The sequence below is a fragment of the Chiroxiphia lanceolata genome, chromosome 7 (assembly GCF_009829145.1).
Source record: "Chiroxiphia lanceolata isolate bChiLan1 chromosome 7, bChiLan1.pri, whole genome shotgun sequence".
In the NCBI taxonomy this organism is placed as follows: Eukaryota; Metazoa; Chordata; class Aves; order Passeriformes; family Pipridae; genus Chiroxiphia; species Chiroxiphia lanceolata.
Window position 1 is genome coordinate 39,741,050 of NC_045643.1, and position 23,887 is coordinate 39,764,936.

Genomic DNA, 23,887 nt, shown 5'->3' on the forward strand with positions numbered 1-23,887 from the left:
ACACCCGAGTGCATTTGGGACTGAGCTGGATGGGGGGTCAGTTCTGGTTGCCTCTGCTGTGCAGAGGGCTCCAGTCCCTCTCCTGCCCTCACTATATGCTGAGCTCCAAGTTCTGCCAGCAGGAACTACCAGTGGCCTCGGACACAGAGCCCCAGACCAGCCCCATGAACGTTTCCCCTGCCCGAGGATCCTTAGCAATGTACCCGGGGTTTGCCACCTTCCAGTCTCCTGCCCCAGACATGTTACAAAGTGCAAAGTTTGCAGCTGTTACATGGCAGGGTTTGTTTGCTCCTTCCTTGGTTTCCAGTTGGTGCCAGAGGAGTCAGGTCAGAGCTGCATACTCCTGTGTTTGGGGCGATGTGATGTGGCCCTTCGCTCCATGGGGGTGCACCCTGCAGTGTTAGTGCTTTTTTTTCTTTTTAAAACATCTTAAACAGAACTGCAGAATTCAGGATTTCTTCTGCTGTAGCATGATTCTGTATCAGATGTTTTTCTGAAGTGGGTTGATAGTTTTCCGTTTCAATTAAGTAGATAGGTTGAGGGAGAAGAAGACAAAATGGGCCAACCCAGCAGGGCCTGCTGAGGGAATCCATGGAACATTGTCTGCTCTGCAGTCACTCTCAGTATCCAGGCTCAGGAACTCTGCATGTTCATTGTTTTAGCTCTCACTGTTGTAAAGGCTGCATAATATATATTATACATGAAATATACATATATATACATGCAATATATTATACATTAAATAATCTGAATTCCCACATCTGCACCAAACTCTTTTTACGTATATTTTGATAAAGTAGTTGGCATTCTTCTGGTTTCTAAGCAACTTACATTGAATGAAGAATTAGATGCATTTTATTATGTTTAATACTGACATATACCCTGTAAAGGTTTTCGTTATTCAGTAGAATTAGTTTAATCTTGAAGTTCAAGTTCTTTTAGGATATTAAGCTCTACAAAATCATTACTTTAGTCAGCCATCCTTGTATCTTTTTGTATCTAAAGAAGAAAAGTAGTTTGTTAATCAGATTATGCTTTTGAATTGCATCCCTAGGTGCAGCTAAACTGGGATTTGATTTCCATTCTTCAAGCTTTTTGTGTGTGGTTTTTAAAGCTATTAAGTTGTTTCTGTGGTTACATTGACCACTGAGTAAGAACTCCAGTGTTGATTGATGTTTTGAAAGCTTTTTGTCCAGAGGCTACTTGGCAGTGGAAAATGTACAACTCAGAGGTTTAAAAAAAAAAGAAAGTGGGGTTTCACAGGACCTTCCCTTATGTGTTTGTTTGACATTGTTAGCAAATTTGAGAGAGGTCATTTTCCTCCTGCTCCAGAATTGGCATCGCCAGTTTTACACTGGGGTAGGCACCAAGAATGTCATGTAATTTTGAAGTATTGTTCTGGTAGCTAAAATGTTTGAAGTTACTAACCTAAAGGTTAGTAACAAATAATTTGGGGTTTCTGTGTTTATCAGCATGTGGCCTCTGCATATATTCAGGCATTGTAACAAATTGTATTTGGACAGCTGTTTCTCGTGCATTTTTCTAGTATCATGTCAAATTGCTATGTTAGAAAAATAATATATTACCTGGTGGATCCCACAAACTTGGTAATTTTGGGTCTGTTTTGTCATATATGTAGTTCCAGGTATCTTACAGGAATTTTCCTGTAAGTTGGATGAAATGTATAAATTTGGTCATCAGCCCAATTTACACAAAATAGAAGATGCAGGATTAGGATAAATAAAACCTACAGGATTGATTTAGAGACTTGGGAAAGGATGATCTAAGCATATAAAAAGAAGCTTATCCCCCCTCAAGCTGGAGCCAGCCACAAGTAAGGGTCCTCATGTGGATGTGGAGCTGCCCTGCAGGGCCATGAGTGTGTGGGTCCCTCAGAGACCTGTGAGCTCGACCTGTGGGTCCCTCAGAGACCTGTGAGCTCGACCTGTGGGTCCCTCAGAGACCTGTGAGCTCGACCTGTGGGTCCCTCAGAGACCTGTGGGCTCTGCCCCGTGGGTCCCTCAGAGACCTGTGGGCTCTGCCCTGTGGCCAGGGCTGAGCTCCAGAGCCACGAGCCCTCTCCAAATGTCGGCACTGCCTGGGCAGGGCCCTGGGCTGGCTCTGGGAACCCCTGCCCTGAGCATGGAACAGTTCCTCGTGCTGTGCCCCCATTGTGTGTGAGCAAAGGGGGTCCTCATCCAGCAGCTGTGAGGGACAGGGGCTGTTCCAGGGCCTCTCCATTAAAGCTGCTCCTGGATCATGAGGGGAGGAAGGGCTGGTCCATGCCAGGGGCTGGGCAGTGTCCGAGGGGCTGGAGGTGCACACTGTCGGGTGGGTCCCTGTTGTCCCTATTGTCCCTGGTTTCTGAGCTCCCAAGGGCTCCCAGCTCGACCTGTGAGCTGTGGGTTAACAGCTCTTTAGAAAGGGCCTGGAGGAGCAACAGTGCTGTTTCTGCTTTCTTGGAATGATATTTGTCCAATAGCTGTCTGCTGTTCCACAGTATCCTCACCATTCCCACTCATAACAGGAGTTTTTCTGCTTCAGCAGAACACAGTACTGTTAAACACGTTCACATCACCGAGGATATGACATGCTTAGGTTGGAACCAGTAGGGTTGGGTTTTCTCAAGATGTGTTCTTTGCTCTGAAGAGCTGTTCTGTCTGAACACTTTGGCTATGTGAGTGGCAATGAGCAAAGGCTTGTTGTAAAATTAGGAAATTAAGTGATTGAAAAGGAGAGTTTCTGTGGTACACATTTTAGATCTTTGGTTTTTAAGTCATACTGCTCTCAGAATCTGAGCCATGGAAGACTGCTCCCCACAGTATCTGCAGGGCTGTCAGGGAAAAGGAAGACTGGAGTACTGCTGGCACAGAAATTACTAAGATATAGTGGTGTTCGTATGTATTGACTGTAAAATATCTTTCCAGTTACTGTCATGATCAAATAATCTGAATTTACTGATTAGAGCTATTTAGCCCCATCCAACTCTCTTCTGTGTTGTAACATTTGATATACAATAGAGAAGGATAAATTAATTCAAAAGTCAACTAAGAAGACAGTGAATTAAACAGATTGTTTGTGTCATCGTAAAAGGGAAAATAGAAGTGAGGGAATTGTAGATGTGCCTGTTAACCCTCTTGCACCCCCACCCCTCAGCATTCCACTTGGAATACTTACACAAATTCAGACTTACAACCTGGCAGTGTATCTAGTAAACAGCTGTTACCAAGAATTCCAGTATTTTCTAATTATATTTAGCAACATTACCGTTCTACTTCCTTGCTTTTTGCTTATGTTCAAAGGAAAAATGGAATATCACAAATTTGTCTTTGTTCTTCAACACCTTGTGATGCAAACTCACATTGCTGTGTTGAATAATAAAGAATAATACACCTAATGTTAAACCTGTGCTTGAATTGGCTGTTGTGAAAGTTCGATTTCAAAAAAAACAGAGAAAAAAATCCTTAGCCTCTTTATTTCTACTCAAAGTGGAAAAACATCTTAGACTGGCCATCTCTGAATGTGCCTTTTAGTGATCTACCTTTTCATTTGTTATGAGGGGTAACCCAACTAAATTCCTCCTTTAACTAGTTCAGTAAACAGCATTTCAGGTGGTCCTGACTTTCAGGCTATCACAGTGATCCTAAAACACCTTTTTAGCCGTAAAAATACTTTTATCTTCATAGGAAACTTACCTCTAAGATTGAGACCTAGAAAGTACTGACTGTTGAAAGTGCGATTTTTCTTCCCCCTTTCTGTCTGTAGTACAGTAAATGAAAATGTTGCTTACTTGTATTTACAGTTTTCTGGTGGTTATTTGGATTCTGCAGTAGAGGGGGCACAGTAAGATGAGTCCTACTCAGTTGTTGCTGGCAAACGTTCCCATGTGTTAAATACTTGTATTTCAGTGCAACTCTGTGGTGTTTGTTTTGGCACATCAGCTAATAGATGACAAAATTCTATTTTTAGCAGGTGACTGCTGCCCAGAGAATGCCTCGCAGGCCGTAGCCACATCTGGCCACAATGCAGATTTGCCCCCTGGGGAGCAGCCAGGCCCCGAGGACACCTACAGAATGAACGTGGCCAAGGGGGTGTCGATGTCCCTGCCCTCCTCGCCCCTGCTGCCACGCCAGGCCTACCTCCTGCAGGCCAGGGCAAACAAGAAGTCTCCAGGTAAAGGCAAACAATGAGCTACTCAAACCTTCATAGCCTGTTAGCTCAGTTATTGACAGATGTTACATAAAGTAACACAGTAAAATCATATTGAACTTTTGCAGCAAAAACAAGAGCGGTGCACGTTCCCAGGGAAAAAAGGTTATTAAATAGAACATATTATTTCATATGACAAAAAATTAACTGATGTTGCAAATACTTGTATTGAAATATCTGAATATGGTTAAGTCCAGTTATTTGTGATTAGTGTATCAGGTAGAGGACTGCTGCAAAACCCTTTGTTAATGCAAATGTTGGTGACTGTGTAAGAGTCGTTGTTGTACCTTTTGCAGTTCATTTATTTCATTCCTATCTCTGAATATAAATGTATTAATAGACGAATTGCTGTGGAAGTGACAAGGAAGTTGATAATTTTCAGGGATTGTGTCCTCAGTGGTGCCAACACAGTGGTGTGTGAGCCAGGCTAAATATGGGGCTCCACGGGCTCTTTTTATCAGCATTCTGTGCATGGAGATCATTCCAGCACACCGGCATCACTGGGGTTCACTGGGGGCAGAGCTGGGGAGCCAGGTGACACTGTCCATATTCCTGCTGCCTGTGGAGACACTCAGCAGGTTTGAGTTTATAAGGTCTGGGAACAGAGAGTGTTGAAAGGTGGGTTTTGTCAGCACTGAGAAATGTCTTGGCTAATGACCCGTTTTAGGTAAAATTAAAGAAAAACTTGTGCAAAGGATTGCTGTAGGATAGCTAATTGTCATGGTAGAGATAGTTGTGATTGTGTGTATAATGTGTTATAGTATTTATTTGTACAGTCATTGTAATATATTCCCTTTCCCTCATTCCGAGTCTGGTTGTGTTTTGTCTGGAAAAACCCATCTCACATTGGGTTGAGATGTGGGAGGGGGAATGGAGCTAGGGAATTGGATTTTGGGGCTGTCTCAAACCATGACACTAATACAGTTTGTTAAAAGTATTCTTGGTTTAACTTGCCTATCAACAGTGGTTTTTTTCTCCTTTCAAAATTTAAAAGTAATAATCTTACTTTATACGTAAATAATTTTGGGTTGGTTTTGACAGTTCACATAAAAGTTTTGAGCCACAGAATGGTATTTTGATGTTTTGTCCCTTGCTACAAGTGGTTCGTGTGCAAAACAACTTTAAATGATGGGTGAAGTCCTTGAAAAGGGGAAGGAAATGGGATTTTTGCCCAAGACTTAAGTGAAGGTCAGGATCTAACTCTTAGTTTTGTTACTGTTGAGAAAACCTTACTGCAGTGTGGGTGCCTTTGAGATAATATTTTACCAAGCCCCTCACTCTGTGATTTCGGGCAGTGACATACATTTTTGTAAGGGAGTGGCTGCTGACTGGTTCTCTTGCAGAAATGATGAACAGTTGATAAACGGTGACTGAAAAGCCACATTCACTGTGACTGCAAAGTCATTCCACTGGGATTCCCAGCCAAAGGAAGAGAGTTCTTAACAGTATAAAGTGCTGGGAATGCATTGGCATTTATGTGTCATTATTTTGTACAAAGACCTAACTAGGCAATAGGCTGCTGACAGAAACATTCTGTGCTGTTCCTTTGGCTCTGAACTAACTATAGCTAATGGAAGATGATTTAATATAAATTAGCTGCCTCACATCTGGGGCAGGAGTAGTACAAAGATGATACTAATGTCCTGATTTCAAAGCTCCATGTTTTAGTAGCATGATAGCAAGTTACAGATCTTTCAGGATATGGTGAGTGAAAGAGGAAAGGATTGGGCTATAGTGATGAAGTTATCTAACCAGTGGTAGAAGGAAAGTCTGATTTCAGCTACTTAGAGACATGGTTTTCAGTGTAAATAATATCAGTATTTTTAAAAGTCTTTGAAACTGTGTAATAGAGCAGAGAAAAGAGTGTGGTCATTGGTTCTGCCTTTAATTCTGTCCCTACGGCCACACAGGTTGATGGTCAGGTATATATTGGGTGATACTCTTGCATAACTTATTTCCCTGAAATAAAACTCTATTTAGTGTCTACTAGACTGAAGCAATACACTGCCTGTTCTCACTGATAATGATTAAAGAGTATACTGACTATGAGCTGCCTAGGTTTTAGTGAAGAGTTCTTCATAATGTTTAATTGAGTCTGAGTAGTTCTAGTTAAAAATTTTGCTTAGTAAATTAAAAATAGTTTTCTGACAGCGCGTTTCACAGTTAAAAATTAAAAAATAAAAGCTGTAGTTAACCAATACTTACTTACACTAATGTTCATGAAAACATCTTTATTTGAGGGCATCATACTTACTTCTCTAGGAAATTTGTCTACTCTGGCTGATGTTTGTCTGCTCCTGCATCTCTGTTTGCTGATATTATGTTTATATGATCAGTGGATAAAAATAGTTTTTCCTGGTTAAATAATTTCTTAAATGATGCAGGTGTGCACAGCTCATGGGGACAGAGCTGCTCTGTGGGGCAGGTGTGCACAGCTCATGGGACATGGAGAGCTGCACAGCCATGGGAGGTGACACTGTGCTTTTTATTTGCATAGGAGGTGGGAGCTTTCTCTCTGTTGGGAGAGCTTGGAGAGTACCAGTGTTTCTGGCCCCAGTTGAGTCAGGTGGCCAAGAGGGCCAATGGATCCTGGCCTGGCTGAGGAAGAGTGTGGCAGCAGGAGCAGGGAAGTGGACTCAGCACTGGTGAGGTCACCCCTGGAGTGCTGTGTCCAGCTCTGGGCCCTCAGCTCAGGAAGGACATGGAGGGGCTGGAGCAGGTGCAGAGAAGAGCAGCGAGGGTGGGGAAGGGACTGGAGCACAAGTGCTGGGAGGAGAGGCTGAGGGAGCTGGGGGGGCTCAGCCTGGAGGAGACTCAGGGGAGACCTCCTCACTCTCTGCAACTCCCTGACAGGAGGGGGGAGTCGGGGGGGGTTGGTCTCTTTTCCCAGGCAACCATCAGCAGGACAAGAGGGCTTGGTTTTCAGCTGTGCCAGGGGAGGGTTAGGTTGGAGATTAGAAAGAATTTCTTTCCAGAGAGAGTAATCAGGCATTGGAATGGGCTGGGCAGGGAGGGGGTGGAGTCACTGTCCCTGGAGGTGTTGAAGGTGAGACTGGATGTGGCATCAGTGCCATGGGCTGGGAACCACGGCAGGGTTGGATCAAGGGTTGGACTGGATGATCTCGGAGGTCTTTTCCATCCTGGCTGATTCTGTGATTCAACTCTGGCTGTAAAACAAGGGAAGAAAGAAATTATATCTTAAATCACTAAGGAGCCTGAAATTAATGGCAAACTAAAGCTACTGGATTATTTGGAGTCAAAAACTTCCTTAATGACAGTTCATTGAGCAGAAGGTGGATAAAAGAGCTGAAAAAAACAGCACAAGGACATTGTCAGCAGGACAGTGCTGGGAAGGGGAGCAGTACATGAAAAACTGTCACAGTAAGTTGAATTTCTCCTACTGTAAAGCTACAATGAACACTGCTCGAATTGGTAATCTTACAGGTGTGCAGCTAAACCAGTATTTATGTTCTTAAAGGGGTAGTAGTTGACTGTACTCTGATTTAGGAGGGTCAACTGAAAGGATGAAAATACTGATTTATAAAGGATGTTCCAAAACAATGTGGGTTTGGAGTTTAAGGTGTAAATGAAAGATACTGCTGCTGCCCTTGAAGTAAATGTTTGCTGGCTTAAATTAGCGATACAATAATGCTTGAACAGAGAAAGGGAACAGCTTTCCTTTGAAATCAGGGAATTTCCATCAGTGAATGTCAGAGATGACTGCTAGGAGAATCTACCATAAATGTGCAACAGAACTTTAGTTAGTTTTGAAATTAAACTTCAATTAAAGCTTCTAATTAATAAACAAATTATCAGCATACCTGATTACTTGAGACTAGACTATGTCAGAGAACCGGTTTCATCTCAGCTGCAGTTCTGTGCCCTGCCCTTGAGAGCTCTGGGAGCTGTTCCTCCTGCATGCAGTAACCTGTCCCAGGTCCAAGGTCCTGCACCTGCGTGGGGCAATCCCCAGGATCAGTACAACTCCACTTAGTGCTGATGGGAGGGAAAGGAAGGGGATGCACAGGTTACAATCATCTTTTGAAAAATCAGCTTTTCTGCAGTCAAAAAAGCATTAAGAATTACTAGGAAAGCAATAGATCATTTTAAAAAAGTATTGTTATGGAATTGTATAAATCTGTAGTTTGTCCTCCTCGGGAGGAGTCTGGTGTAACTGGTGCAACTTCGGACATCTGCAGTGGATGTACGACAGAGCTCGACAGGAACGACTGGTGGTGTGGGACGGTGCTGAAGGAGGAATCGTTGCACTAGACTGCACTGGGATTTGTCTGCCTGGAAGAAGGACAGGTGCAGGGAAAAGGAGGCAGTGCAGGGGCAGTGTGAGGTGGTGTTGGGTTAACCTGCACAGGGGGCAGGCTGGGAAAGAAAGGCTGGGGTGAGTTGTCGGAGGGAAAATCCATCTAGAACTCCTACATAGCAGGTGACTGCTTCTCCCTCTGGGAATGGTGAGGCCCTGAACAGCAGTCACGGGAGCCCGCCAGGGACTGGGTTTCCCTTACTTGGATTCCTCTCTGCCATTTGCTGCTGATAAAGCCCTGTCCCAGATGAACCTTCCATCAGACCTAACTCAGCCATCTTACACTTCTGGAAAAGTGCTCCTGTTGTGCAGATACAGTTCACATTTAAATGGGTCCTTTTTCATCCATTTATTGATTCATGTGGCCTGTTCTAGATTAGTGCATGAAAATAAACTTACCATGAATTCTCATACTTGTTGCAGTGTTGTATGTCAGATTTGCAAGTACTGTAAGTCACTTCCACGGTAGTTTGTGAGGAAGAAAATTCAGTAAAGGGTCTTCTTCACAGCTTAAAGCATGAGTATTAAAAACACGTCCCAAAGATATTTCCATTTTGATCTAGTTTTACATGACTGCTACATGTTGTTCTGGTTCTTTTAGAATGATTGCTTTTTTTGTTGTTCAACCTTGATACATTTGATTACACTTCTGCTTACGAATGGCAGGTGTGGACTACTGTCTCCTTAAAGAACGTGAATTTATTTCAAAGGAATGTGTATTTTTTGCTGTTTCCAGCAGGGCCGATGCCCCTTATTTTGTCAGGCAGGAGCGTTGGAAGAGCCCCCTCTGCTGACGGTCGGTTCTGAGCTTTCGGGGCAAAAAGTGGAATCAACTCAAGACTCTCTACTAGGGATACAAACATATGTTCATATATGAGTGACGTTTCCTGCCCAGCATTTCTTGGCTAAGAAATTGGATTGTCACCATGTTCCCATGTTGCACTTTTAGATGGAAGTCTGAAAGAGCAGGGTGGATCCACCCAGATTGTTCTGGGGGAGTGACACCCTGAGATGGGGTGGCCAAGCTTCCCAGCTCTGTGACAGTGTGACCCTGGGAGCCTGAGGCCAAGGAGGAGAGAGATGCAACTTCTCTTTCAAAGCAATCATCAGCCTTAGAGTGCTCAGGAAAATGAGCAAGAAATCAATGCAGTTTTTAGAGACTTAATGTAGCATCTGAGGCTGCTGCCAGAAGGAAAGATGGGATGCTTTTTGTGGATGAAATGCCACATCCTAAATATATTGTGGGGTTTTGATAAACAAAGTGTGAGATGTCTGAGAGAGCTTTGGAGTGGCCTTGAATATTGAGCCAAGGAGAGGGATGCTGTTTGAAGACCCAGACTGCAGACAGGAAAGCCCATTTACCAGGGCCATGTGTGCAGTTGGCATCAGCCCTACAGTCCCTCTCCAGAGCTCCCTGAAGGGGCTTCGCTCTGTTCGGGTGGGAAGTGCAGACCAGGAGGAGGAACAGTGAGAGCCTGAGGTGCAGTCCTGAGTTACAGACCAGCAGGAAGGAGGAAAGGAGGGAAGCCAGCCTGCTTGAGTTGCTTGCAGCTTACACACCATGTACAGTGAGTTTGTTTTCCTCGTGTTCCAAAAAGCCCAGAGCGTGTTTCTCTCAAGAGTGGCAGCGCAGCAGCTCACTGCTCCTTACAGCAGCAGCTGTGTGTAAGGAGTAATTCCCTCTGCTTTTTTTGCATCATGGAGGATACAGGACACAGGAAACTTGTGATCCATCTGGGAAAAGTTGGATCCACTCGGCTCCTTCCCATTGCAGGTCCGGTCAGGAAGCCCAAGTATGTGGAGAGTCCGCGCGTGCCCGGAGAGGCGGCTGTGCCCCCGCGGAAGGGCCCGGAGCCAGGGGAGCCCAGCCCCGGCGGTGAGTGTGTGTGCGGGGGCTGCAGGGGCTGTGGGGAGAGCAGAGTGTGTTTGGAGTGCACACTGCCCGGGCCTGTGGCTGGGAGGAGCTGCTTGCCATCAGACCCCTGTTATCTTTGTAATTGTCTCAGTTCTTGGGGCTGTCATTTAAAGGAAACTACAGTTTAAAAAACCAATGTTTTCTTTCAGAAAAAGGCTCTTATTTTTGATACTTAGTAACAAATATGGATCTAATTGTAATTATTTTCACTGTCTATTTGATACGGTGTAGTTACCCTGGTCCCTCTTGTGCCTTCACAGCCTTTTAGTGCTGGCATTCAAGTTTTAGGTGCAGCTGGGAGAGCATGTAGTTCTCATCCCCCTCATCTGAAGGTGACCGTGTCGTGATGCTCCTCTCACAGAGCTGTACTCCCAGGCAAACTGCTGGGGATCAGCACTAACCTCTGCTGTGTAAGGATTCAACAGTGCTTGTTGGGTTGAACACCTCAGGCTTTGATCTCTCTTACTGACTGAATTTGGTACCGTGCCTAACATTTACTCAGGCTTGTCAATGTTATAATTTAAATATAATAATAATAGATGGTGATTTCACAAACTCTATAACTTCGGGATTGTGACTTAAAGATTAATTGTAAACTTTAAAATGGCAATTTTTTTAGAGAAAATTTATTTTCCAGTCAAATATTTGAAGGCCTGTCAATTTGTGAAAATTCTGAGATAAAAAAAATCTTTTGCTGTTTAGTTTCATAGACTTCCTGCTTCTGGGATTAAGTGAGATCAGATAATTCAGTCTTGCAGAGTAAAACCTGTGCTGTTAGGGAAGTGGCTGTGCATGTGCTCCTGGGTCTCCCTCTTGGCAGTTCCAGAGTTAAGTGTTCCTGAGAGGAGATGGTTCTCAGAGTGGTAGGATGATGCTCCTTACTCAATTAGCTGTTTATGCCTGAGGATGGAACAGGCTTACGTATATATTTTTTTTAATGGACAAAAGAAATAAATGCTCTGTAAATGTTCCTGCCAGAGCAGATGGTCCCAGGTTGGTGGGTGATGCCAAAGTGCTGCAGTGGAAGAAGGAAAATGTCTTGTTTGTGAGATTCCATTAGCAAGAGGTGTTTGCCATGGGCACAGCTGTGCTTGGTTGCTTTTGGTGGAGGTTGCCTCATTTTGAACTTTGTCTTCTTATATCAGTTGGATGCCAGAAGACATTTCAAAGCACTGTACTGATAGAATTAAATATCTTTGCAGCCAGAAGAGCTGGGAACTCATGTCCGTCCTTTGCATAGCAGGCAAAACAAAAATCTATGGTATTACCTGTAGTGTTAACTGTGAGATTACAAAGCATCTGTGTCATTAACCTCTAATTTTTTTCGACATTACAGAAATAGAATCCCAACCTGCCACTAAGCTTTGGTAGCACTGAACTTAGTGCTGCAGATGGGAAAATGGTCATGTTAAGTCGCTCATCAGTCCAGGGGTGAACTGGTTGCACTTAACCATTTCTGTTTTGACTGGCAGGGTGGGTTTTAACTCCTCTAGATTTGTGCAGATATGCAGAGGATCCAACACTCACCAGCAATTAAAAGTTTGATGGATAGTTTGGTTGTACTCTTTTTAGCTCTTTTAACAGTTTCCAAATACAAGACTCTAATCTTCACCACCTTTTTTTCTCTCCACTCCAAAGCAAAGCCTGACAAAGACTCGAGCTGTTCTCCTGCAGCACAAGAATTGATGACAAGATTGGGTTTTTTACTGGGGGAAGGGATTCCAACTTCTGCTCACATGGAAGAGAAAAACGAAGTTATGGTAGGATAATGAAATATATTTAATGTTCATCATGTTTCAGAGAGGACTAATGTTATTTCCCCTATTTCCTAGTTGCAGTTACTTGATACTTACCAAAATACAATCTGTTTTAATAGACACATAATAATAGAATTGTACTTTAATTTTAACAAGTGTTTTTTTTAAGAATGGAAGATCAACTCACAGTTTCAAAACAAACAAACTGAATAAACTCCCCATCATTTCTAGAGGTTAAATCTAATCTTCTGTGAACGTGAATGGCTTCTGGAGTTCTCTTGGCCTTATGTTAGTATTTAGGAGGAACTTTTTTCCTTTTGTTTTCAGTGATTTCTGAGAATGCAAAATATCAGTGTTGTGTTAAAATGGGAGCATGCTGGGGGTAGGGTTGTGTTTGTTTTTTCCTGAGAAGTTCATGTCATTCTGGCAGTCTTTCTCTGTCCTTTGGGGTAGAGGGATTGGAGAGAAGCAAGCAGCTACTGTCCATATGAAAGTCATCTGCTAACCAGAACTTCACAGTAACTGCCAGCCTCTGCTCCTGCCCCTTACTCTATCCACATTTATTCCCAGTCCTCATAAATCTTAGTGCATCAGTTTGGGTTTCATTGATAGTGAAATGTGGATAAGACTGCAGTTCTAGTGTTTCTGTCCAAAGAATAGCTACAGGAGGTGGAGGGGAAGGATATCCAGTAAAATGTTTGATAGAGAAGAAAACTGCCTCACTGCAGCTCTTCCACTGATCTGTGAAATTCCTTTTTTTGGTTCAGAAGTCACTTTTTAAGAGTAATACAAAAGATTAAGATTCCCAGTCTAGACAAAGCTTCTACTTGTTGAAGTTTTTCCTTGAAAAATGGGCTCTTTGCTTTGTTCTTACTGTGCCTGCCCTCGAGGTGTGTAGTTCTGTGTCCTGCTGCTGTGAGTGAGTGTTCCTGCTCTTCCCGTGGCAGTGTGCAGTCCCCAGCCGAGGAGTGAGTCCCTGTTCCACCCTGACCAGCAGCACAACATCGCCCAGCACCGACAGCCCCTGCTCCACCCTCAACAGCTGCGCCGGCAAAGCGGCGGCCAAGGGCAGCCCCTGCGGCACCATGAGCACCCCCAGCTCCACCCTGGAGAGCAAGGACAGTGGCATCATAGGTGAGCACCCTGAGGCCCAGGTAACACACAGCACTTTCCTCGTGGTTGTACAAGTCTGAACAGCTGCTGCACGTCCTTGTGTTTGGTCCTGCGCTGTCCACGGATCCTGTTTCAAATCCTCTGTGCTCGGAAGACTGAAACCTTGTTCTTGGCTATAACAGTTGCTCAGTTGCTGTTGTTAGGTGTGCATTTCTCTTCTTTTATTTTCCCAGTGCAGTTCTAATTTCTCCACGTTTTCCTTTAAAAGAATTAATTTCCTCTGTTTTTCTCCATTTCTTATTTCCTTCTGCCTTTTTCCTTTTCCATTATATAGGTCTCTTCAATGCTTCTCATAAGGGTGAAGCACAGCAGAGCTTGAAGCTGGTTTACTTTCCAGCTGAGGAAACAATAATTGGTGTGACTTCTTATGAGAATCAAATCAGCCTGTTTAAAAACAATGCAGACTTTTGAGTAATTAGCATGAAAATGAAACTAAAATGGGGCATTGTGGAAGAGGTGCAGTTGTGTGATTCTCCAGTGAAAGATGACTGAGCTGAGGGTGTAGGTGCATCTCCTGTGGGGAGTCGGTGAGTGTGAGAGGCAGCCACCCTCACAGCCCAGCTGTCACCCAGCTCCTTTTACCACCTAGCTGAGTATTTCAGCCAGTCTGATCAACTCTAAAGAAAATATTAAATTCCTTTTCTGCCTCATTTGTGCCATCTGCCCTATTTCTGCTCTGTGCCCCAGTGGGTCTCTGTCTGTACCACTACCTGCCTGCACCTTTGGGCACTCACGTGACAAGCTTTAATGTTATTTTCTGGAAGGTCAGACTGAGATGTTAAAAGCATATTTTTCATGTTATAAACTACTGTAGGAAGGTTTATTCTTCTTTGTTGGTTTAGTCTTTTTTTAATGCTGATTCTTTAACCAAGTAATTCCTTTTAAAATTGGTTTTTAACAACTGTTAAGATTGCCAACAAAACCAAAGCTCAAAGTGCCTCCTAACACAATACTTTCTCAATACACAAAAGAGAACTTTTGGTTTTAGTCAAGTCCAGCTGATTGAGTGAATTTAGGGAGGCTGAAGATTGGAAATAGTTTTAGATCTGAAATGCTTGAATTTGACAAAATAACCTTAAGACATGTCATTGCCTCTGACTGTGAACTTAGTGCTTTTCTACTTACAACTTCTGTTTGGAGAAGGAATTCCAGGTGCAAGTGCTCTCTCCCTGCTGTCATGAATGATGATCACTCTGGTGACACTTCATGATTTTATAGATGCTCTTGCATTTTATTATAAAGTGAGGTAATTAATAGTCGTAAGTTTTGACATAAATTATTGTTACTGATCCATTACCCTAAAAGACATGTTTGTCATTCAACAAAAGACTCTTTTGTGTGAAACTTCAGTGCTTCAGTTTAAGAAAATGATTTTGTGAACTCATTCCATAGCACATTGTTATGTGGTCAGCTTGGTGCAAGACCTACTTTTGAGACAGTGTGAACATCTTGATGTAAAGGAAAGGGTATATCAGAATTGTTGTTCTTGGAAAAAGAGCACAAATGTAGATACTGTGTGAACCTACTACCCAGGCTTTACAAGCTTTAAATAGTCAGTATGTCCATGTTCTAAATAAGGTCAGAACTAGCCTCATGTTTGTTTAAAATAGTGTATTGGCGTGACAACTACATCATCATTTTATAACCTCCTAATTACTAATATTTTAAAGAAAATATTTTAGAACACAGTGATAAAAGTTGCTTATTTAAACTACTGAAAAGGAAGGCGTTTCAAAAAAAACATGAAAAGAAGTCCTTTATTATACAGGGAGATGAGAGGATGGTGGAGTTGAGAAGTATGTGAGTGTGAGAGCAGAGAGGAGAAAACTCCTAGAGCAGGGGGGAACTTCTGTGTAGCTCCTTCAGGCAATGTGTGGTTCAGGGTTGTGGGGCCACATGAAAATCATCTGCTGCTGCTCTGTGGAGCTGTTGTTCGTGTCTCAGATTCAGGGAGAATTTGAACACCCCCTGGCCACCCATGGCAGCACCCCTTGCATCTGTAGAGGCATAAAACTGAGAAAGGAAAGAAGAGGCATCTCTCGGATAAGTGACCTGGGCTTTTCTTCTTATATACAAATGTGTCTGAGCATTCAAGTTTTAGTAGCAAATGTGCATTTTAAATTATGCTTAGCAAGTATATGTTTTCTGGTGTCTTTGATGGCGTTCATCCAGCCATGAAAATATCTTGCTCTTTCATGCTACTTACGTGGGCTTCCTTTGTGTTTCTACTCCCACTATGTTTTCTGGGCCAGCAGACTGATGGGAAATGTGTCTTTTCTCCCTTTGCCTCTTTTTTAGTTACGGTTCAGGTTTCCTTTAGTTTTCCAGTGTTCTACTGCTGTAGCTGAATCCTTCTTTGCTTCTATTGAGTTTGACATAATAGTAGTGGAGGCAGGTTTTAATCTTTAGCAATGAGCTGAGTAGGAGAAAAGATTGGGCTGCTGGCCAAAATGTAAGCTTTGCTGGATCCTTGCCCCTCTTTGAGTACAAAATCTCGAGCAACCAGGTTTCCTGATGCTGCATTTCACTCCAGGAGGAATCAGAGGTTTAAAGATTTCCTACTTCAGGAAGGGCCAGATTTTTTTGACACAACCATCAAAATGAAATAATTTGTCATACAGAATGCAGTTTAAGGTGTGTGTAAGGATTAATGGAGTGCCTGAAAAGCTTTTTTCTTCTGTTGCCTCTAAATTGTGTATCATATTATTGGTACTTCTTAGAATACAAGCTCTTGAATTTAAGTGTCAGATCTTACATTCCTTAGGAAGGTGAGCCTAAGCTGGAGGAATGCAGAGTTGTACAAGTACCTCACCATCCTTCAGGGCTGAAGCTGCAGTGCAGGTGGTGTGGAAGGAGAACAGTTGGTCCTTCCCCTGCCTGGACGAGGCTCAGTTCCAGGAGCTGCTCACATGGTTGGGTTTCATTGCAGCTCCAGTATGCCAGAACGTTTTACTTAAGGAATTGGCCACTTGAGTGTAGAATTGCCATATATATAGCTTTAGCTTTTAAATTGTTAGCCTGGGGAGGACCCGGAGTTCATATAGATACTATTATCTGAACTGGTACTGATTTTTTATTTTTTAATTTTATGGGGTTTTTTAATCCTGATGTTCTTTCATCCTGTATTGTATTTTCCTCTGTTGATTAAAGTGTTCAAAATGCACTGATTGTTGGCTTAACCTTTAACAAATATTTGTTGTTCAGTTATTTTATGAGAGTTTAAATTAAGTAATTAAAAATGTTTTAAATGAAACCGAGTAGTTTCAATATTAAACATCCCAAAGAAGTGTATATCTGTTCTTAGGCAAAGAGGTGAGCATAGTTTTATGAAACAGTATTTGAGTAGGTCTTCAGGAGTACAAATTCTTCACACCTTCAGTTATTGCAGGGGGCCTTGGTTAAATGCAGTCTCAGGCAGCTGAAGACACACTCTGATAATCCTCAGCCACCAAGGTGGAACATTTGAATCCTTGGATAATGCAGTTGGTGGTGTCTCAGTGGAGTGAGTCACTGCAGCAGTGGAAGGCACTGCTCTGTAGCAGCATCCAAAGGCACCTGTGTGCTCTCAGCTGCCTTTAACTGAGGATCCCTCTAGATCTGTGTTGCTTATTGTGCAGCATCGGAAATTTTCATAGCAGTATAAGCACATCTTACTGCCTAAAATAGGTTCCACCCAGTATTGAGAAATTATTTGTAAATGTTTTCTGGTGACATCAGAAACAACCTCCCCCAAAAAACCTTTCTTTGACCCTCTGATTTACTGTATACTGCAGCACACTGAAATACTTAAAAAACCTGAATCAGTATGTTTAATACCATTTGAAATTTTGTTAATACACTCAACTGGTTCTTTTACATTGTGCATCTGGCCTCCTTTGCTCTTCTTGTCAGTAAAGTGTAGTAGGTAGCTAAGAAAGGAGCAGTACATAGCTCAGTTGCTGGAAGGTTTCTGTCGAGATGAGTTTGCCAGATATGTGAGTGCAGGCTGTTTGTCATCCTAATGTAATTATGTATTTTAGGTGAGACAGACCTGAACAACACTGAATTTTTATCATTTATGCTTCACAATGCTGTTTGAGAATGACTCTTTTAACATGTATGCCATGTTCCTCTGGTGTGTACTGTAGTTGGGTTTTTTCACTCTTTTTCAGCCACTATCACCAGTTCATCAGAAAATGATGATCGTAGTGGATCCAGTTTGGAATGGAGCAAGGATGGGAGTCTCAGAGCTGGAAAACATCATGGCATCAGTCGTGATCGAAGGACAGATAATTGTTCACCAGTTGCAGAAGAGGAGGCCATTGGATCTGCTGAGAATTTGCCAAAAGAAGTACCAACAGGAGAGGGTCCCCTTCCTTACGCTCAGAGTTCTGGCTCTTTAATAATGCCTCGTCCAAACTCCGTTGCAGGTAAAGTGCTGAGGTAGAAAACAAGGATGTTCTTAATGGTAGGACATTTCTGTTGAATCTTTCTGTAGTTACATTGTTAGTATGAAAGTGTCTCTATAGGACAAAAAGAAAAAAACCTCTGTTCTGAAGAGATTAGCATTACCTAGGTTGTTTAAAATTGTCATCCAGAGGGCTGTTACTGTGCTTTCTACTAGGTATTTGGTTAGGTTAGGACTTGCAAAGTCCATCAGTTATTGCAGGATTCTATGTGGGATCAGGTAGTGTGTTAGAAGGTAATACCTGAACCTGTTCCTAACACTTCTGACCTTGCTGAGGTGGTTGTTCTCACAGTGAAAAAGGAAACTCTTAATGTGAGAACTGTTTGCAACATGAGGAAGTTAAGGCAGATGTGAGGGCCATCTAAATGGGGAAAAACCCAACCAAATCTTCAGTGAACTTGATTGAAAAGCATTTTGTAAATGTTATGACATGAATGGCTTCGCTGCCATTGTCTAGAAAAACTTCTCTGTAAGTACCATGTGGAGGAAGAACTGTGATAAATAATAACACTCTGGTAACTTATGTGGAGAGAAGAATAATCTTCAGTCCTTTAATACTCTAGCAACAAGTTCAACCAAACTGGAGGACCTGAGCTACTTGGATGGGCAGAGGAACACTCCCTTGCGCACCTCCATCCGCTTGCCCTGGCACGGCGCGGCCGGCGGGAGAGCGCAGCACGAAGGTAACGGAGCTGCCTGGAGCTGCCTCTGAACTGGCACAGTCCCACGGGCCTGCAGGGATCCTGTCCTGTGCATGATCCTCCAGAACAGCCCTTCAGGGTGCTCCTTACACATCACTCCACGTGGCTGCAGATAGGAGGCTTGCTTACACTTTTCCCTGCGCGATGCTGGGGTTCAGAGACTGAACTGAGTGCCTGTGCATCCGTCACAACCAATGGCAATTAAAAGCAGAAAAATCTTAAGTAAACTGGTAAAACTGATCTTGAGATCATATGTAGACACTATACTGTGCTTTTTCACTGATGGCTTTTCATAGTCATAGTTGGATGTTGAAACAGCATTTGTGTAACATTAGATTTGGGTAATGAATCTTTAGAGCATTTTATTAGTTAACATTATTATTCCCATAAATTTTAATATATTTTATGCAATCAAACCCAAATTCTTCTCTAAGTTGTCAGGTGTTTGCCTGATATATAGATCAAGTAATTAAGCATGTAACTTCTGATCTTGTGACTTCAAAAGTACAAAAAGCAAGGAGGTAGTAATTTTTTTAATATTACTTTAAAATGAAGGGGTTTTTTAAAGCAGAAAAAATTATTTATTCTCTCTGCCTTTCTCTGTTCCTCTGTAAGTGTCTTTACAGATCTGAAGACCTAACACTCAAATGCTCAGCAGCATGTTCACTCTGAAATGAAAAATATTTGGCACTTCCCCATTTATAGAATTATTAATGCATTTTTAAGAAAACTTTTTGGATTCTGCAACTTATTAACTCAAGTTCAGCCATAAAATATCACCAAATTATACTGGTAGTTTCTTCCCTTTAATTCATACAGTTTAATTCAGGTCATGGAGATGACCTGAGCTGAGCAGATCAGTCTATTGTTTTCATGATGAAGGCTCTAAAAAGTCATATTGTGACCACTAAATGCCATTCCCTTCTGAAACTGTGTTGTTTTAGTGCACGTCAAGTTTCTTCTAATGAACCTTCCTCCCTGCCACCTCTTCCCAGCTCGTTTCATCCCCTACAAGCCCCAGGACATTTTGCTGAAGCCGCTGCTGTTCGAGGTGCCGAGCATAACCACAGACTCGGTGTTTGTTGGAAGAGAGTGGCTGTTCCAGGCCATTGAAGAAAAGCTGCAGAGTCCTGACCCAGCAGGGAACAGGGGAGTGGTCATCACTGGAAATGTGGGATTTGGGAAGACTGCCGTCATCTCGCGGCTGGTGGCACTCAGCTGCCATGGAAGTCGCATGAGGCAAATAGCTTCCAACAGCCCTAATTCATCCCCCAAAAGTAGGTTCCTTTTCCTTGTTTGGGTTAGTGTGCTGACAGCAGGAGTCACATGTTTGCTCTTTGGCTTGAGGTCGTTGGGCCTCATCAGCTCCTTAGGAAACGTGTTTCTTCCAGTGAGCAAAGGAAGCTAAAGTTAAAATTGTGTGTTCTGACCAATACCTTCTACATACATAGTGTGGGCTCAGCCCATCAGAGAGGTGGTAACATGAGGCAGTGTGCAGGATCTCTTCCCTCTGCCAGGCAGTGTGTACCCCAGGATCTCTTCCCTCTGCCAGGCAGTGTGTACCCAGGCTCTGAGATGTGACTGTAGTAGCTTTGTCTCCCGTGAATTTGGAAAGGGAGCAGTGAGCGTTCCGTTACCTCTGTATGCCACGTGCCTTCCATAGAATTTCTGTAGAGGTGAGAATAAAACTGTGGAGAAAATTCTGTCTTCTCCTGGGATCCATATCATCCTGTCACCAGACCAGTCCAGTGCCTATGTTAACTGGAAGGATGGTGAGGCTGCCATTACTGCTACTTCCCCTACTGACACTTGAAATATTACTATTATTAATAATAGCAGTGATAAATTGTTTCTGTTTCCCAAGAGATCAATCATGTAATAACTGTTAGTTTAAATGAAGCTTTGTGTGTGTAGTTTTCGGAAGGAAACTCTTCACATCACCATGGTTTTGCTTTCAGTAATTCTGTAATTTTGACCTAAAGGTCTGTTGAGTTGTTTTAAAATTGTGAAGTTGCAAATGTGGGCCTGTATTTATCAGACTAATTGCAAGTTTCTTGTAGTGCTGTTTCTCAGTGTTAATTTTTACTCTAGCAGTAAAAATACTCCATGATGTATTCCTAAAAAGCAGCCTGCTACCAGCAAATTTGGTCTCTTTTGTGTTTGTTACAGGTGGTGACTCCTGCCAGGAGATTCCATTAAGCCAGTTACCCCCATGTGCCCCTCCAGCAGGTGACACCAGTACAAGTGACATTAAGGTCAAGACTCTGACTTGTCCTGCTGCTCCTGAATGCAAAACTCAGGCGGGAGATGCTGTGAGGCGCCTTGCTTCCAAGGTGAGCTCTCACTCCTCACAGACGTTCAGAGTGCTGGGGAGCTCTCAGGTGGGGTCACTGCTTTGCAGAGCCCCCTGGGAGGCACAGGCAGTGCTGGCAGAGGGGCAGTCACCTGGGCACCTGTGGGATGGCTCTGTTTGGTGGCTGGTGAAACCAGCTACCTGCCTCTGCTGCCTTTCAGGGGGTCACTTGGATCCTTCTTGGTCTTGGAAAGAGTCAGGTTAACACTTTCTCTTCAGTTTTGTGGGGCTGTGGGAAGTTGGGATCCTTTCCTTGCCAAGTAGGCTGTGTGTTCTTTCCAGGGAGCTGCTCAATGTACCTTCCAAAAGCAGAATTGAGGGGGGGGGAATAAAATCTTTGGTCTGTATATAATCCATCTATATATGCTGCTGCGATACAGGTTGAGTCTGAATGTAGTTCTTCTGTTTTCCACACTCTGAGAGACTGAAGTCATTTTTGCATTAGATTGCTATGTTAAGTGTTTTATTTTTTGCTTAAGTAGTAAAAATAAGGAATGTCTGAATTACATACTTTATACGAATAGTTATGCTGAAAACATAACACATGCAATCTTTGAAGTGATATGTGTTAGTTAGAAGCAGTGTTATGAAAGCCTCTGAAGTGCAGGCTTTTTTTGTTTGCCGTGTTCTTCTTGTGGTTGGATTTTTTTTTTCCAAAGAAATATGGCTTATGTCCTGGTTTATTTTTAAGTAATACACATCTTTGCAATACTCAGAATAAAGCTAGTTGTCCCATTTCTCCATTGGCTTATGTGAGCATGTCTTTAATAGCTGTCTGTCATTTACTTCTGCCTGATCATGATCAAATTAGTCCTTGGTTGTTACAGTGTGAGACACAGTGTTGTTAAATCCCAGCTAATAGGTCAGAGCCTCAAGTTACTTCTCTTGTACTGCTTAGTTATTTAGCTGCTTCCCCACTGTATCCAAATGCCACAAACTCCAATTGCTGTTTTCCTGCCAGAATGTGAAACTTTGGTTTCTTTTCCTCTCTGCGTGCCCTGCAAGGTCAAAAATCTACTCTTTGCCTTCCTGCCTGTGTTTGACCCAGGCCTGTGGGGTTGGATCTGATGCTGAAGAGTATTTTGTCGATGAGGGAGAAGTTTGATAACACTTTGTTATAACTACACTAACTAGTACCCAGCTGAAATACTGAGAAGGTGATGCTTTTTGGTTTCCACCCTCTCCAGGTGGTGGCTTATCACTACTGCCAGGCTGACAACACGTACACGTGCCTGGTGCCCGAGTTCGTGCACAGCGTGGCCGCGCTGCTGTGCCGCTGCCAGCAGCTGGCAGCCTTCCGGGAGCTGCTGGGCAGGGAGCCCCAGCTGCAGAGCCTGCTGAGCCTGCGGTCCTGCGTGCAGGACCCCGCCACGGCCTTCAGGAGGGGAGTGCTGGAGCCGCTCACACACCTCAGGAAAGGTACGGTCAGCAGGGACCCGGAGATGGGATCTGAACTGCAGGAAACGTGGAAAAGAAATCAGAACTAAAGAAAGCAGGATATTCCTGGAGAAAGGGATTATTCCTTAATTGTGGTAGTTGTTTGTAACAATAACAGGTGGGTTTTCAGCGGTTGATTTGTGTTTTAAATTAAAATTCTATGAAACTTACTAAAGGTCATGGAAGCTTTACTTTTTTTTTTTTTGCCAGAAAACTGAAGGATGACTGTAGCTTGAAGTTAAGGCTGCACATTCACATTAAAGGGTTTTGTTTTCAGATGCATTTGTGACGTTTTCTCTTGTAATTGTCTGCGCCTAAGAATTTGCAAAGTGGATGAGGATAAAAATTTGAGGACAAAAATGTGTCATTTAATGGGAGAATTTGTTTTCATCCTTTCCTTTTTTATTTTCAAATTTCAGAGCAGAAGATTCCTGAGGAAGACTACATAATTTTGGTAGATGGTTTAAATGATGCTGAATTTCATAAGCCTGATTATGGTGACACAATTTCTTCATTTATCACAAGTATAATCTGTAAGTTTCCTCCCTGGCTGAAGCTCATTGTGACTGTAAGAACTAACTTCCAGGTAAAAACACCTTTTAGCACTTTTCTTACCCTTAAAGACTAAACAATCGTTTATATTGGTGCAGGTGCATTATCATGAAAAATACTGGGTTTACAGGAATTCAAAGTGAAGTCTCTTGGGTTTTTTCCTTCCTTTGTTGTCACGTGTTTATTCACAGTACACAAATATGATATTGGAGGCCTTTTTAGTTGTGAATCACTCTTGAGTCTGCCAGTAGAATTGATAAGAAATAGTAAAATAGTAAAAAATAGTAAAATTGGAGTCTGTTCCCTTGGCCCTCAGGACTGCAATGGCAAGGTGCAGATGTGCTTCAGTACGGCCTCCTGGAGTTCATCCCATCTCTGCCTGCCTGCCAGGAGCACTAGGAGTGTCTAACTGGCTGAAGAGTTGATTGATTTCTCAACTGAAGTTTTTTTTATTTTCTGCAGTAGGGACTGTTCCCTGTCTGGAGATGTGTGTCTGTGATTAAGACATCTCACTGGCCTGACAGTGCAGCTTTTAGAAATCCATGTAACTGCATAAAGTGGAATAGAGAGTTCCTTTTTGTGTTGAGGGAGTGTGGAGAAGTTAGTTTTAAACCCTTGTGATACCTCTATGCAAGAAGTTTTTAGTTCCTAAACTTTAATTTTAGAAATTCTAAAGTAAAACTTTAGAATTTTGAAACTTTAGAAGTTTTACTGTAGGTAAGAAGTTGAAGTTAAAAGTTGTAGATCTTTTGGATCTTTATTTGCATAAACATAAAAACATGTTCAGGTGAAGCTGCTGAAGTGTCAAACTGTGCCACACTTGGCACTTGCCTTCAGCCACCCTGGGCTGGGGATGTGTGGATGGTGCCTTTCTGGTACATTGTTACTGGAAGATAACATGAAAAGGAGATGCTTTTCTCTCTTGTCATTTATGATACTTCTTAATAAATCTTTCCTACCTAATATATCATTCCTCTTACCTGCCCCTTCCCCTGGCCTGTCTTAGGGTCTAACTCTGGTAACTG

At 42.7% G+C, this 23,887-nt stretch overlaps 1 protein-coding gene across 5 annotated transcripts in view; it reads left to right on the forward strand.

Moving 5' to 3' along the window:
• TANC1 (tetratricopeptide repeat, ankyrin repeat and coiled-coil containing 1) overlaps nucleotides 1–23,887 on the forward strand; it is a 68,363-nt gene that overhangs the window by 28,621 nt on the left and 15,855 nt on the right. For 4 of the 5 annotated variants that reach the window (XM_032692954.1, XM_032692952.1, XM_032692957.1 and 1 more), the window contains 10 exons: nucleotides 3,970–4,173; nucleotides 10,302–10,403; nucleotides 12,081–12,202; nucleotides 13,147–13,333; nucleotides 17,524–17,781; nucleotides 18,383–18,502; nucleotides 19,516–19,797; nucleotides 20,690–20,853; nucleotides 22,061–22,292; nucleotides 22,730–22,896. In XM_032692954.1, coding sequence (XP_032548845.1) covers nucleotides 3,970–4,173; nucleotides 10,302–10,403; nucleotides 12,081–12,202; nucleotides 13,147–13,333; nucleotides 17,524–17,781; nucleotides 18,383–18,502; nucleotides 19,516–19,797; nucleotides 20,690–20,853; nucleotides 22,061–22,292; nucleotides 22,730–22,896 — 1,838 coding nt within the window. The remainder of the gene's footprint in view (nucleotides 1–3,969; nucleotides 4,174–10,301; nucleotides 10,404–12,080; nucleotides 12,203–13,146; nucleotides 13,334–17,523; nucleotides 17,782–18,382; nucleotides 18,503–19,515; nucleotides 19,798–20,689; nucleotides 20,854–22,060; nucleotides 22,293–22,729; nucleotides 22,897–23,887) is intronic. The other variant, XM_032692953.1, reaches the window with a different exon arrangement.